General features: G+C 36.7%; 1 protein-coding gene across 2 annotated transcripts in view; it reads left to right on the plus strand.

Moving 5' to 3' along the window:
* Window positions 1-16,401, plus strand: part of mdfi (MyoD family inhibitor) — a 56,203-nt gene that overhangs the window by 20,004 nt on the left and 19,798 nt on the right. Inside the window, exon 3 of one of the 2 annotated variants that reach the window (XM_056467782.1) lies at window positions 4,521-4,661. In XM_056467782.1, coding sequence (XP_056323757.1) covers window positions 4,521-4,661 — 141 coding nt within the window. The remainder of the gene's footprint in view (window positions 1-4,520; window positions 4,662-16,401) is intronic. The other variant, XM_056467783.1, reaches the window with a different exon arrangement.

Here is a 16,401-nt window from a genome sequence, read left to right on the forward strand (position 1 = left end):
GTAGATTTTTCACCATAGGTTTTTTAAAAAAAAAAAGCATAAGTCGTTATTCATAGGTGTAATTTGCTTTCAAAGTATTTTTACAGTTCAGTTTTAGCGATCTTCATATTGACCATTCCGCTTCCTTCGCAGTGCACTTTGAAATTCATTGATGCCATTTTGAACACAGTCATGGCTCATGACGAAAGCTATAGGTGACCTATTATTTAAAAACGGAATTTATATTACATCTCCAAAGATTGTGAAAACAAAAAAACATAGAATACATTAATGCTTTTAATATATAGTCATTTATTTACTAAGTATCTGTACTGTATGTGACATGGGCCTGTTGGTTAGAGCATTTCTGCAATGGTTTGCATGTGTCAAATTGTAAAAGTAGAATTTTCAAAAAAACAAAAAAATAAACAATATACTACTACTACTAATAATAATCGGCATCATCATTATTAATATTATTATAAAAGTAAGATTTTTTTCATTTCATAATAATTATTCAATTTCATTTCTTAATAACTAACCTCATTATTTATTTATATGATTTATATATGATATTAGAATATGTGTTAGCTTTTGTAAGTGATTTTATGTTTTAGAATAGACTATGGAATATTCTCAATAATATTTGTGAAGGAAACATAAGCCCTATATGTGCCTTTTACATATATTTCAATTAATATAGAAAGCGAGTGCATCTTTTTACAAAAACTTATATTGGATTGTTTTTTTTAATGCGTTTGCGTGTAAAACAATATAATTTGCACAAAGAAATTATGGGGTTCTTCTCTAAAGAAGTTGTTACCACCCCTTTTAGTGCATCATTATGGGCATTTTACGTTATAACTAACGTGGTTCAAACGATGGTTCTGCGACAGAGAAACTACAGGTTTTGCGAAATACTCATCACTACGTTGTTCTTTTCCCAAACGATGCATCGTACTATGATAGTTAAGCTGTGAGTTATGTCGTTGTTTGGGAAACGCACCCCTGTTTAGCACTTTTGTTTTTGAATTAGAGGGCTATGTCCCAGTACTGAAGAAAGTCTAAAATGTCTCTTTTTGATCTATTGGTTTATTCAAATTGAAAGATCATACACTAAGCCAAACATTTATTTCTAGTAGCTAGACTTCTGCCGGTATCATTTTCTTATTGATTAATTTTTTAATCACAGTTCTACGGTATTATTATGATATTGACTTAAGCTACACCAATGATTTCTTTGATAGGTGTAATTGTAGAAAATACTTGGTGTGTTGCTTTATTATATAATACACATTTTCAGAGTAAATAAGTGTTTTAAACAAATTAAATTACAAAAGAATGATAAAGTACACCAGGTAACACTAAAGTCTCATTAATAAATGTTAATGCATTAAAATCGAATTAAAATCACAGAATTGTCAATGTTGTAGGGCAGATTGACATTTGAAAACGTTAGTGTTGTTTAAAAAAAATCATCTTTTAATCTTAAAAACAATCATCTGTTAAGGCCTTTGCGCTATGATGAACAACCAATTTTCTTAAATGCACTCAAAGTTCAAATAATAAATAATTATTTACGGTATTTTGAAGGGCCCAATATATTGATATTGTCTATGTTTATTAGGGCTGTGCGATTTGGGGAAAATATTTATTTGCGATTTTTATTTATTATTATTTTTATTTTATTTTATTTATTTATTTTTTTGGACAGATATTGCGATTTTAATTTTGTAGTCAAGCTTCAGGTCAATAATCTGTAAGCTGTGGCAACAATTCTGCGACAGCTCTTAAAAATGACCTGTTTTTGTTTGGTGTCTGTGACTTTGAAACAAAATATTCCCATATTACTGATGTCCTGTTTTTCTTTGACAATTGTATATTAATACTTCTGAAGCAGCAGATGCTATTACCCCAATTGTCCAAGCTTTCTTGTTTGTTTGTTTGTTTGGTTGGTTGTTTTTTTTATTTTTTATTGTGGGTGTTCCGCATAGTTTGGTTGCACAATTCTGATTGGGTAGAATGAAAGTGTGCTCATTAAATTGGCTAGTAAGACTATCACACACAGACGGCAGTCACACATTTGCTCTGGGCAGGGGAAATAAATAATACATATATATTTTATATCACAGCCTCTTGTAATTAGCTAAACGCGACGTTTCAAGTTGAGATTGTGATTCAGTTTCGAATTATCGTACAGCCCTAATGTTTATTATCACAATATAATGAATTATTGAGTATCGGCATATGTCAAGTAATTTTGTATCATGTTTTAATGACATTAAGTTGTCAATATATGATAAAAGCAAACTATCAGTTTAATAATTGTGTTGGATGCAGAAGAAATGGTCCAGGGTAAAGATCTGAGTGACTTTGACCAAGCTGTCTTGTCATAACATGCCTGTCAGAGTATCTCTTAAATGGCAAGTCTTGTGTGTTGCTCCTGGTCTGCAATGCTGAGAATTTACCAACAGTTGTCTGAGGATGACAGAAAAAATAGGAATAAAGATGACTTGGGTAGTCATGCCCCAAGCAAACACATTAATACTGTATGATTTATCCCATCTGGTCCAAGTCAAGATAAAGTGAACCATATTCTGTTTGAAAACGTGTATTGCTGTTCACATGGACATGATGTTGACCTGTACTACCTAAACAATGCTGACCAGGTTCACCTCTTTTGAAAACTGGTGTTCCCTGAAGGAATTGGCCTCTTTTAACCAAACAACACTCATTGTTCATAAATGGTTTTGAAGAACATGCTGGCACTCCATTTGAACATCTTTGGGATGCTTGCTCTACAGCAGCATCACCTTCTAATCTACAGGACTTGAAGGAACTGCTGCTAACATCTTTGTGTCTGATACTCTTTTAGAAGACTTGTAGAGTTCTTGCCTTGAGGGGTCAATGCTGTTTATGCAGCATGTGGAGGACCAACAGTATTAGGCAGATAGTCATGATGTCTGTCATAATGCTATGAATCTTACCTTTTTAAAGCCATGCATGGAATACACCCTTAGTGAAGATTAGCTATGTGAGTTGAAAAATAAATATTTTTTGAAATACTTCCTTTTTAGCTCTAACATTCTCTACTTTGGTCCATCTTTGTGACTTTAGCTGCTGTTATTGTGACTTTTTGTGCGCTGTCAGCAGCTGCTTCCAGATGTGAACTTACCAATTCCAGCTCCTTCATTACTACACAGGCACATGCAGGATATATAGGGCCCTGGGGTCTGAACAGCACCACAGGATGCTTTTAGACCTCAGCAGGCAAAGTGTCGGGGGATATTTGTGCTGCTGGCATGAAGTGTTGCAAACAAGCTGTATTTTTATTTGTCATTGAGGTTGAGGACCAGAGAATGTTGACATTTTCAGTGAGCTATGAGCTCAGGCCCGGACAATTTGTGTGTTGTTGGGAGTTTTGGTTGAGGAAATGGGGGATGGAAGCACCTCAGGAGTCACCTTTTGGTTGCTCGGAGGTGAAAGATTTAAAAAAGAAAATGGATAAAAGCATGTGGTCAGCAGCTAGACCTGTCTGATCCTGAGATGTCAAGATCCTGACACACAAATTCAAGCCTTTTCATGTTACAGTATATTTGACTTTTTTTTCTGACTTTCTTAAATAAGTCAAATTATTTATATGTTTCAAAAACAATGTGAAAAAGTATTATTTAATTGGAAAATTACACCCCTCTGCCCCCCCCCCACCTTTAAAAAAGATTTTAATGATTAAATAATTTGTGTCTTTGCTACAAAATATTTTGCTACACAAACTTTCTGAGAGCATAATATAGTCATTCCTTGGACAGCTAGTCAGCCATTTTGACTCCTCCATGCTAAGGTAATTTTTCAAAGATTAATGTTAATCCTGTCAACAAACAAGAGAGAAACAAAGGGGAATAAAAATCCTTTAACGAAAACGCACAGAAAGAGTAGAAAATGGAGCCAATATCCAGTGAAGCAAAAGGAGGCAGAAAGACAGAGAGTCACTAAAGGAAATAAACAGAGCAATGGACTGATGTTCCGCAGGAGATGCAGTGTGTTTATCAGACAGCCAGTAAAGCCCAGCTGGCTTCCATTTGGGTAGGTATGGGCCAGAGGCCAGGACGAAGCAGAGCTCAGTTGCACTCAGCTCAGCTAAACACAGATCTTCTGCTCGCTAAGACCCAGTCCTGACCCTCTTTGATGTCACGCTGCTCTGGCCTGCTCAGACAGCCCTGTATAATTACCAGGCCACATAATAAGACCACTTGGCTCCAGCGCTGACTTATAAAACACGCACACACAAACACATGCTGCTGACCGCATGAATGCATTTTTACAGATACGTGAGAACAGCACCCAAACTAGTGCGCATGCAAAGTGATGATCTAGCAAAATAGCTGGTGCAAATATATACACATTTCTAAACCGAGCTTCCACATTGTGCTGCTGTTGAATCAAGACGCTTTAGAAATGCTATGAAAGCAGAGCTTTGTATAATCTTTGTGTAACTTGTATTTTCTTTCTCTCTCCTGCGTGTTTGTGTTTTTTGGCCTCAGAAGGGAATGAAACCGGTGAGCAGACAGCACAGAACTCAAACACCCCACCCATGGAAAAGACAGGAGACGTGGAGAATGGCAACAACAACAACAGCCTGTCCCAACCGGACCTCACCAGCACTCCTGGCAAAAGCATAACATGTAAGCATAAAAGAGTTGAACTATGCTTTCCAGCGGCCCTTTGCCGTATGTTTGCACTTGGTTCTGTTTCAATCGGGATTTGTTTGTTGGCGCTGGTGGAGGGTCAACACGACACTCACATGAGACTGACCAATAGCAATCCAGAATAATCTTATCAAATCCCACTGTTTTATTCAACATAGTCTCATTCTGAAAACGTAGCCCTACACACATTTCTGGAGATTGCGAATTATGTAGCCAGAACTACACATGGCTGCATTTTGCCTTTAAAACGAACACTATTGGGCGATTTGACGCCATTCCTTTTCACGCTTACCAGCTGACCGCTTCCCTGCATGTGGACAGCTTTTCTGCTGTTACCAGTATGTCTGGTAGCTCGACCTGTATGTCGGCGGACTTGAGATGCAGAGTGGAGTTAAACGTGATGACAGAGTTCGAGTCTGGTCAAAAATGGTTCCAGAAAGCAAGTAAGACAAAAGCAGAAGCCAAAAAAATAAAATAAGTAAATAACAGGGTGAGATTGTGGTGAAAATCTCAAAACGTGGTAAAAAGACCCCTCTTTTCTTTTTCCGGATTGCTCTTCAAAACACTGCGGTTGGGTTTAGGGAAGTGGGTAAGCGCTAGTCAAACAGTGCATTTTAAAATAGTATTGGGTGGGTGGGGGTTTCGGTCGGTTGGTCAGTCAGTTAGTTGACAGCGGCCTCTGGTGGATTTACGAGAACAGCAAGCGCGAAGGGCACTTGCGAGAGAAATTTGAGATCTGAAAAAGTGTACACAGCGGCCTATGGTGGATTTGTGAAAACAAAAACTGCAAAAAAACGTAGCTCCTGAGACGTATTTTGCTCTCCCCAGAAATGTATATAGAGGTACGTAATAAGAATGTGCCTGGGTTGATGTTATTATTATTATTTTGAAATATTGTTTCATTAGCTCATACATGAAAAACACTTTTTTTCCCAACAAATTTAAGATCTCTGATATAAACAAGTCTGGTGAATGGGATTTGTCAGTTTTCTTATTATATTGTCATAAATACTATTAGAATTTTATTACCGTTTATGACTTTTGTGGCAAGTGGGATTCTGTTTTTATAAAATAGAAACTTTTATTTTTTGTACATTTGTATTGTTTGTAGTTTGTTTACCCAAGTATGACATCCTCCCATTCTGAGAATGCAATAATTGTGGCTAGAGTTGCCACTTTATAAGACATTCTTGCTGACTGGAAGTCATTTAGGGAATGGGAAGGGTTTTTAAACTCACAAATGTATGAGCTTCAGCAGAGAGTGCATTAGTACCCGCTTACCTTTTTTCAGTTGAGCTGACTCTGGAAATTGTCTTCTCCTTAATTTTTTTTCTATCTGAATTTTAGTCATGATATAATAAAATATCTATGACATCATTCACAAGTTCACAAACTTACATTTAAAGAAAAGATGTACAGTTTATGATAATTTGTCAAAATGCACAAGACTTTACACCTCTAATGATGAAAAGAAAGCAGTTCCATGAAGCATTGACAATGACCAAAGTCACTTTAAGGCAAGTCATTCCACTCGGCAGCCATCTTTGAAACACCTCTCGGGCAGAATGCTCAGGCATTCTGTTTGAATGGGGAAACATCAAATTCTCCAAGACTGCTTGCCAAGCTAATCATTGAATTTCATATTGGAAATCTTCAATAAAATTATACAAAGACTGTGCCTTTAGTTTCATTTCTAAACATCTAAATCACTCTAAATCTGCAGAAACTCTCGTCTGGTCCGAGCCCCTCCCACAGAGTATCGTCGGTCTATAGCGATTGATGATTGGCTCCTGTACTAGAAGGCAGACTTTATTCGCTGTATAGCGATTGATGATTGGCTCCTGTACTAGAAGACAGGCTTTCTTCGTCGTGTAGTGATTGATGATTGGCTGCTGTACTAGTAGGCAGGGCTTCATTCCCCATTTTGACCGTTACACTATTCCCCATTCAAAAAGATACGAGTGACATGTCTTGTGTATTCTATAGTCTTTTTAATGACACATTTGATTAAAAATTATTAAACAACATTATTATTGGTTGTATTTAGAAATACAGTACATAGTGGATAGATAAGTCCTGTCTTGGAGCACATTGCACACTGTGACTCATGTAGTTTGGCTGAACCAATTCTGCTATCAAACATGATTGTTTTAAAGTCTGCGAGTACATGAATTAAAAGTTGCTTCAGACGTATTTTATTATGATGATATATTTCCAACTGAAATAGAATATCTAGTATGTGGCAGGGTTTTATTTTTGCACTTCTTATCTTTTACTCGCAGCAATCTAATGCTAAAATAAAACTCAATTGACTTGCATGGATTAAATGTTTACCTTAAGGCTACAGTGTGTGCTAGAAAAAGAAACATTGTAAATTTTGATTTCATGTGGATGTTACTAAACAAGCTCCCAACGAGTCTGTAATTCAAGGTTTAACAGCTATTGTTAAAAATCCATTTCCCTATGGAGAAAATGAATGTTTAGAGTTGAATGAATGAGCTTTTACCATTGTGCTTTATATTTCAGTGTGAGTGCATTTAACTTCAGGGCCACAGCTTTGACTGATCTACAAATCATGAGCCATGAATGTTCTGGTAATAAAAGAGTGATGTGTGCACCGGTGTGTCTCTGAGTAAGCGTAGATGTAGACCGGGTGTGTACTAGTCAATAGGCTGTGAGTAAGTCCTCTGACTAAGGAGTCGATGTGTCCTGTTAATAATGAGTCACACCAGCACCAGTCGCCTCTAGAACAACATACCCACCCATAAACCTTAAATAACAACACATAATGACTAATCACAGACACACACGTTTGTTTTTATCAACTGCTCTGTGTATAAAATTCATAGAACAGCACAGGACAAAGTGTAAAATGCAGAGTTTATAAAATATATTTCTGTTAGAACCTAGACATTGATTCTCTTTGGCAGGACTCACCTTGTGTCAGCTGAAGTTGGTTAAGAGGTGCATGAAATGGCTCACACTTGCCTTATTTAACAACAGAGATTTCATATTTTTTGGAGGTAGGGGCTATTGTTGTGATGTTGCCTTGGCAACCGTGCCAGTTGAGTTTTAACGCTGTTCTTTTGGCAGTCAGCACCAGCTTTCTTACTGCTCTCCAAAGCATATATTGGTGATAGTGTTTCATGCTCTTTCAGTCGACTTTTCACTTTATACATGGGATTTTTGATTTGTGTGATGTCAGTTTACTTGAAGTAGAGTTGGGCTGAGTGGTAGAATACAAAGGGGCTAAAGTCACATTTGATTTTATTCTTCTTTGACCACAATAATAATCATATATTATGAAACTATCATATTTACAACCTTGATATAAAATACTACTGCAAAGCCATATTCAATTAATTAAATTCAAAAAGCTTTTTTTTCTAGCATTTTTAAAACATTTTAATGACAATATATATTTGAGTAAAATTATTTAAGTATAATTAAAAATAATAATTATAAAGTAACTTTGCTAAAGCTGATGCGTACATTTGGATAGCTTTGAAATAATACTACCACTACTAATAATAATAATTCCTTATATTTATATAGTGCTTTTCTGGACACTCAAAGCTCTTTACACATTGGGGGGAATGTCCTCATCCACCACCAGTGTGCAGCATCCACCTGGATGACGCGACGGCAGCCATATTGCATCAGACCGCACACCACACACCAGCTGATTGGTGGAGAAGAGACAGATTGATGAAGTCAATTATGATATGGGGACGATTAGGAGGCCATGATAGACAGAGGCCAGTGGGCAAATTTGGCCAGAAATTAAATTCATTACAGGCCGATAGTGTAGCCTTTGCAACTTTACTGGCTAGACGACTTATTCTTATGAATTGGAAGTCAACAGCTCCCCCTTCTTATCAGCAGTAGGTTTTTGATCTCTTACATGCTCTTTGAATGGAAAAGATTCGGTTCGCAATAAAACAAAAACCATAACAGTTCCAGGAAGTCTGGAGCCCTTTTCTAAAAACATTTTTAAGGAGACACCTATATCTTAATTGCCTTTTTTCTTTTCTTTGCATAATTTATTTATTTATTCTTTTGTTTGTTTTTTAATTATTCTTATTTTTATGTTGTCTTGTTGTACGTCTTTGTGTATATATGTGGTATTTTATCTTTTATTTATATACTTACTTAGTGAATAATTATGTTTTCCTGATGATTTCTTGTTCGATGAATTGTATTAGTATATATGTATCAATATTATGTATATTTTTTGTCTGACCTAAGATAAACCTAATAAAAAAAAAAATATATATATTTTTTAAAAATAAGGTGATGCGGTGGCGCAGTAGGTAGTGCTGTTGCCTCACAGCTAGAAGGTCGCTGGTTTGAGCCTCGGCTGGGTCAGTTGGCATTTCTGTGTGGAGTTTGCTTGTTCTCCCGGCGTTCACGTGGGTTTCCTCCGCGTGCTCCAGTTTCCCCCACAGTCCAAAGACATATGCAGTACAGGATGATATGGGTAAGCTAAAATCTTCCGTAGTGTATGTGTGTGAATAAGAGTGTGTGGGTGTTTCCCAGTGATGGGTTGCAGCTGGAAGGGCATCCGCTGCATAAAACATGTGCTGGATAAGTTGGCGGTTCATTCCACTGTGGCGACCCTTGATTAATAAAGGGGCTAAGCCCAAAAGAAAATGAATGAATGAAAAATAAATAAATAAAATGCAATCTAATGGGATGGAAAACAACTGCGGCGAGGTATTTTTCCCTCCTTGTCAGAAGGCGTCTTGTGTCGTTTAAATGAAGCCTTGTCATTGCTAAAGTCAACATTTTCTCTTTTTTTCAAATATATAACCAACCCAAACAAATGTAATTTACCAAACTGTTTGACACACACATAGCCTGTACTGTCCCACTAACACATTGATTGAGTAAGTGTCACAAAGTGAAAATAAAGTAGTTTTGAAATGACAGAAAAACACATACCGTGGTAAATACTACACAATACAAACTTAATAAATGAAACATAACTGCTCCTGATTAGAATCAACATGCAAATCAGCCAGCAGAGTATCAGTAGTGTAGTTTTATTGGTCATTTTTGGAAATTGCATGGCTTACATACATGCTAGTTTCATGCCAGTAATATGGTTTGCTCTTTATATTGGAGTGACGAGTATGATGATTTTTCTATAGTAGATAATTTATCATCTATAGATAATCTTCAATATCATTTAAAAATGAGGAAATATGTTTATAATAATAATAATAATAATATATTTTTAAAGCCAGAACAATGATATGAGCAATATGAAATTTTTAATTGATGGCAAAATACAACCATTTTATTTGTATGGTGTCCCGACTAAAGCCCCATCATTCTGGTACTTGTAAGTTATTGCTGAGAAAAGAGCTCGTTGTGATTTCCTGTAAGTGTTATTCCATGCTGGAATAAATAGATCCATACAAGACCCCTATGAGACTGACACCGCCATGAGTGTGTATATGCACAGTCACAGATTATGTGAAGCTTACTGGGAGTACGTTTGCTGAGGACAGGCCTTCACTGTGCGCCTGTGGTAGGTGAGGTCGTGCTCTGGTTGTCCAGTCTGAGTCCGTTTGCTGACACATTCCAGACACCTACTGCTGCTTATTTACAGGAAATAATTGTGCTACAAACGGCCATTCCGTCCCTCACCTTACCACCTCCTCAAGACCCCGTGTATGCAACGGGCTAGACTTTATCTCACAGGAAACCAAGGCACAGACTAAAAAAACGAAATTGTTTGTGGTGGTTGCGGGTACCGTGACTGGATATCTGGGGGAAACTTTGAGAGCGGTAAAGCTTGTAACATGATCTCATTGTCTCTTCACAGTCTAGCAACAGTTAATTATGTTAACGTGAGTAGAATGATCTCGAATGCATGTGTGTTGAGAGTTAGTTTACCCCCAAATTTTAATTCTGTCATTCACTCACTCTTACATCATTTCATAAAGCAAAGAAAAGTCAAAATAAATTGGTGTGAATGAACAGTTCAAAGTATTCTGAAAAGAAGACAACATTCTGCTTGCTTCCTAAAGGATCACGAAACACCAAAACGTATTGTTTGAGATGTTGACAGACACATACATGTACCACGTTGCTCAAACACTATTAGGACACATATATTTTACTAATAAAGTGAAAATTGGTTGTTTTTGCGTTGTTTAGAGCCAATTTATTCTTCCGATTTAAAAAGAAATTTTGAAGCAACGTCACGGCGATGAGATCATAGTGTAAATTCCAGCGTGGAGATTGGCTGTCATCAAAGTGACGTCATTGAGTTTTCAGCATATCTTTAAAATAATTCATGAGAAAGACTCTGTTTAAACCAATCAGCGCCCTTTATTGTGAACGAGATGCAACTTTATTAATATGCATGATATAGCTTCGAAGACTCCTTTTACCTGTTACAGTTTTCAGTGAGACGCCAAATTATCTTGTCAACTGTGATTCAAAAAAGTAGAAGAATTGTTCAGAGACATTGGTTGTCAGTGTTGGGTTTGTAAATGTGTCGCAATGAAGGTTTTGTTTCCATTTCACCGTGATGAGAGCACACCTTGCATGTGGACCCACATGTGTGGATTACAGTGATATGCTAACACGCAACAAAAATATGTTTGTAAGGAACGTTTTTTACCTGAGAGATTTTCAAATCTGCAAATGGTGAAATTCAGATTGGCCACTCGTCTCCTTTTTTAAAAAAAAGATGCGGTTCCAGTTCGTGTTGATTGTCCTGTCTGTAGGGATTTGGTCAGTGTGTGATCAGTGTTCTTTGTTTATGTTTATTCAGATGGCAAAGTTAGTTAATATTGTCAGCAGTACTCTACATTCAGTTTTTGAAGACATGCCTCAGTCAAAATGATTTAGTTACTAAGTTTACAGTAATATCACGCCAATGTTATGGACTGAAAATCCTCCACTTCCACACAGCTCTCAGATCCGCTGTAAAGGCTGCTTTCCGAATCACTGTCTATCTTCCCCGCATTTGAGTTTGTGTTGCCTCTGTGAAAATCAGCTGTAGTGGACGTAATGAAACTCCCCTTTTCATGCTTCCCTCTTTCGCCACTTCACACTACCATCTAAACAAAGCTAGCCTCACCCACTTTCCTGACTTTTCCTAGACATTTTTATACATACATAAATGATCAATGAAAAAATGTTTACAGCATTTATATTAGCACAGAAGCTCAAAACATTATTGCTTGACACCTAAAAAAAACCAATTAGGTCCATTCTTGAATGGTGCACAGCATTTTTGAGCTTCTGCATGATCCGATGACTTTTGTTCCCAAGCAGATTTGGTTAAGCAGCTGTTTATGGGTTGTTACTAGATAAGATATGGTTGCGGCCAGAAGGTAATGAGAATTATTTATTAAATTTCCCATTATTTGCATTTTATTAACGTCTACCCCAACTCCAACCCCAAACCCAACCGTCAGAGTAATGTAAAAACAGTAGATGTACTGAGTATTATTTGTTATTTATTAAAATACCCAATACATTGTATTTTATTAACATTTACCACTCCCCCAACCCTAAACCCAACTGTCACAGTACTGTAAAAATATACATTTTTATTGTACAGTATCACAAAAATGATGCTATATTGATGTGCCTATCCGCAGCTTTATCCTATCTCGACTTTACCCTGTTTATGCTTGCTGATAACTGAACAAATGCCTAAATTAAGTCAGTTCCTCATTTGAAGTACAGTAATCGTGTCTTCAGATAACTTGTTTTCAACTACTTGTTTTTTTTTTTATTTCTTTACAAACGTTTTGAAGGGGATGAAAAGACTTTCAGCTAGAGGAAAGAAATCAATGAGATGTGATTTTAATAATTGCTTTTGTTCTCTGAAAATGATGAAGAAGTATGATTTTAGAATGACTTGGTGTTGAGTAAATGATGACAGATCGTTCACTAGATTCACAACCCTTTAATAGACATGTGGAATGTGATTATGCAATCTCGGTGGAAGTCGACTGCTCATATGACAAGGATACTGAAACCGCAGCTCATGTTGCACACTCCAAATCTGTCACACATTAGTGCAGTCATAATGTGGAGATTTGGTGTGACGGTATGATATTACCTGTCAAAAAAAAGTTCCCAGTAATGAGCTGGCCGGGGTGCGGTGGAGACTCTCTATAGGGCGATTTGTGTAGATGCTTGGCTAGAACACTGCAGTGTTTAAGACCCCACAAAGACCCGCTGTTCCGCATCAGTAAGAAGAAAACATAAAAAGGAGATTATGCATCCTGCATTTCTTGGCTTTTTGGCCCCTGCGCATTTTTTTAAAATGCCCATAAAAACGGCAGCATTACGATTGCACAACAGAACAGACAAACTGTACAGCTGCACCTCAACTTTTCCCTCGAAGCATCTGGATTTATTTGCAGATGGCCCCGTGAGATGTGCCTATTTGCGACTCATAAACCGTTGAGCACTATTGCATCATCAGCTTTATAAGGAGTGCGCAATCCTTTATGGATCCATGTGTGCTTTGAGGCTGGCCTTCGCTTATTTATCTTTTGTTTTATACGGAAAAATCCAATATCTAAATTTGTGCTTCTCGATAGTGACCAAGCAAGTTTCATTTTGTGCTGAGAAGCAGCAGTCAGCTACTTTCGTTAAAACAGAAGTGTGAAGATTCAAGCAATGTCCAAATGCTCCAGCTTTGGGCGGTGATGTCATGGATGTTGCATGCGTGTCTAGACTGAATGCCTTTGACAGGCTGTGAGAGTGCGGAAAGGGCTGTAAAATTCACTTTTCTACTCTGAAACTGTTTGGTGTGGGTGCAAAATGAAAAATAGAGTGAGAACAAGGGTTCAGGTTCAGGTCTTCTAGCAGAGTCTGTGTTGATGTCATGCAAGTGAGCATTTGAGAAAACAGCCAACAAAAGGTTTTGTTAAAGCAATTTGTACTCTGACTGCTTGCTGTTTTGTTTTTGGTAGGGGAACATTGATACTTGTCAAGAATATTTCCAACATTTGCATTAAGTGAAGTTTCACAAACTAATTTTTGAGATATGATTGATCACAGCTGGTCTTTCATCTTCAATTATTAGTAAGCCAATCGGAATATTCCAAACTTACTATAAATAGCCCGACTAGTATTACTCCCTCATCTTCATTTTTTGAAGAGTCCCTCCATCCACCCCTTTACCACCTTTCCTCTTTTACCAGGGGGAGCTCTCGAGAACTACCTGATCTTGCACCCCTTCACATGCTCATTGACCAGGCGGGAGCCCTGGGCTCAATTATCTCTGAGCTCAGGGTTCTCTCCTGGGACAGCATGCCAAACCTGCTATTATTATCAAGCAAGTGTGTTATCTTCTGTTGGATTCCAGGTCATATGGGACTACGTGGAAATGAACTGGCAGATGAAACTGCAAAAAAAGTTTCAATCTCCTTGAATGTGACCGAATGTTTAATTCCTCCTGATGACTTGAAACCCACCATAAATTTGTACATAAACGAAACATGGCAAAGAGAATGGGACAACTGCATCAACAACAAATTATAGGAAATAAACCCGAAAATAAATGAAAGACATTTAGCAAATTATAATTTCGAAATCAGGCATGATCAGACGGTCTATACCAGATGTCGAATTGGACATTCTAGGTTGACACATTCATATTTATTAAATAACGAAGAATCACCTAAATGTAATAACTGCCAGACTGCTCTTACCATCAAACATATTTTGTTGGAATGTAGAAGTTTAAATTCCATTAGACAAAATTTTTATAAGGAGAGTACTTTGATGGACATTTTTAAAAAGGTACCACCAGGAAGAGTTTTACATTTATTTTTTTTTTTTATCAAAAATAGAACTGAAAACCATATTTAACTTTGAATAAATTTTTTTGTAAATTTGATCTATTTATATTTTATATATTTGTCTAAGTGATTTTTTTTTTAGTATAATACGAATTTGTTTTTATTATGTATTTTTTTAATGTATATCCATTTAGCCATGAAATAGCCATAAGTTGCTGATGTGGCAATAAATATGTAATATGTATGTATCAAGCAAGTGTAAACTCTTGAAACATAAATTGAGATGTGGCTAAAGTATGTAGGGTCTTGCTGAAATTCTTGAAATTCTGGGAAAAATGTTGGCCACCGCATAATAGCAAAAGCTGATAAATGATAAAGATAACATTTAGGGCCCTATCATACATCCGATGCAATATGGTGCAAGACTAGTTTGGCGCGATTTGTTGCTATTTTCAGACCAGCAAAACCCTAATTTTCAGGTTTTGTGCCAAATTGTTTAAATAGCAAATCCATTTGCGCCACTTTGTGGACTCAAGGCTGTTCCAGTCTAAAAAGGAACTGAAAAACACTGCGGCATTGAACATCATTAGTGCATTAGTTATGGGCCTATATAAGTCCAAACGCTTACAAATTGCTTAATATACACAGGATGTACAGCAATACACAAATATCTTTACATATAAAAAAAACATTAAAGGATTAAAATGTTACAAAAAATTATTTTTTTCAACATAAATATAAAAACCACTCCCTTAATGCCTTCATCTTGGGGGGCTTTTTCAGTTTATTCATGACAATTTGCATTTGTAGAATGTTATTAATATTATCAGTATTATTTATTATGTGCATATTTGTATTTGTTTTAATAAAAACTAGTTTAGATTTCTCCACCTGTTGAGTTTTGGAGACATCTTCATCACCACATGGGGTATAAGAATAGGACATGTGTTTGGATAACTATTTTTTTGACCACATTTGGTAAGTATTGTTCATTTATTGGTTTGCTGGAAAGTAGAACTGAATTTAGAAATAGTTTTGAAAGAAATCTTTGTGCTTACCAAGCGAAATTAAATATATAGGCTAATGGATGTCTTCAGTGGAGTGAGTTTCCACCGTTTCATTATCCAGGAAAGTAAAGGAGTAAAGTAAAGAGGCCGAATGGAGGAGGTTCATTCTTTATTTTAATGCAGATGGTCTGTTTAACTGTTTTCTTGCTAGTGAAGCATTCAATTTTTCTATATAGAAAATCTGCCATGTAAATAGAAAATTCGCCATGGCGCAACGCAACTGGCTCTTAAGGGAAATAGGAGATGAGACTCTGATTGGTTTAATGCATGTTATTCTCAAAACACACCCATAACTCAATAAAAGAATAAGCACAAGCCTGTTAGACATTGCGCCAGGGTGCAGAGCGTTTCAGAACAAAAACGACCAACAGTCTTGTTCCTCTGTGTTGTTGTTGTGGTCGTGGTGTACTGTGGCTCTGGCACACTGGGTCATTCTTCTAGTTGAGGCAAATTTAACATTTTTTTTCTCTAAGAAAAGGTACAAGAGTCCTTTAATCTGCCTTAACTCACGCTGTGTGACACAATTACATAATGACCATAATGAGCACTGGCAGTCTAGACGCTTGTGTTTTGCTGATGTTAGAATAAACACACACTTACAGACCATCAATAGATTCTCTCATGTCCCTCATACACACTCATCAGCAGGAGCACTTCAGCTTATTTATTTGATCTTTGTGTTCGCTCTGTATTGAACAGACAACCTTACTGCTCTCCTAAATGAATGGTGAATTTTTTCATAGTTCCTAGAACTACCACCGGAAGTACCAATTTTTGCATGGAACAGAAGCAAATATGTGCCATACGGAACACCTACACAGTAATTCTAAAAGTGTTACAAGGCATAGAGAATGCTAATGTTAG

This window comes from Danio aesculapii, chromosome 11, assembly GCF_903798145.1.
Source record: "Danio aesculapii chromosome 11, fDanAes4.1, whole genome shotgun sequence".
Classification (NCBI taxonomy): domain Eukaryota; kingdom Metazoa; phylum Chordata; class Actinopteri; order Cypriniformes; family Danionidae; genus Danio; species Danio aesculapii.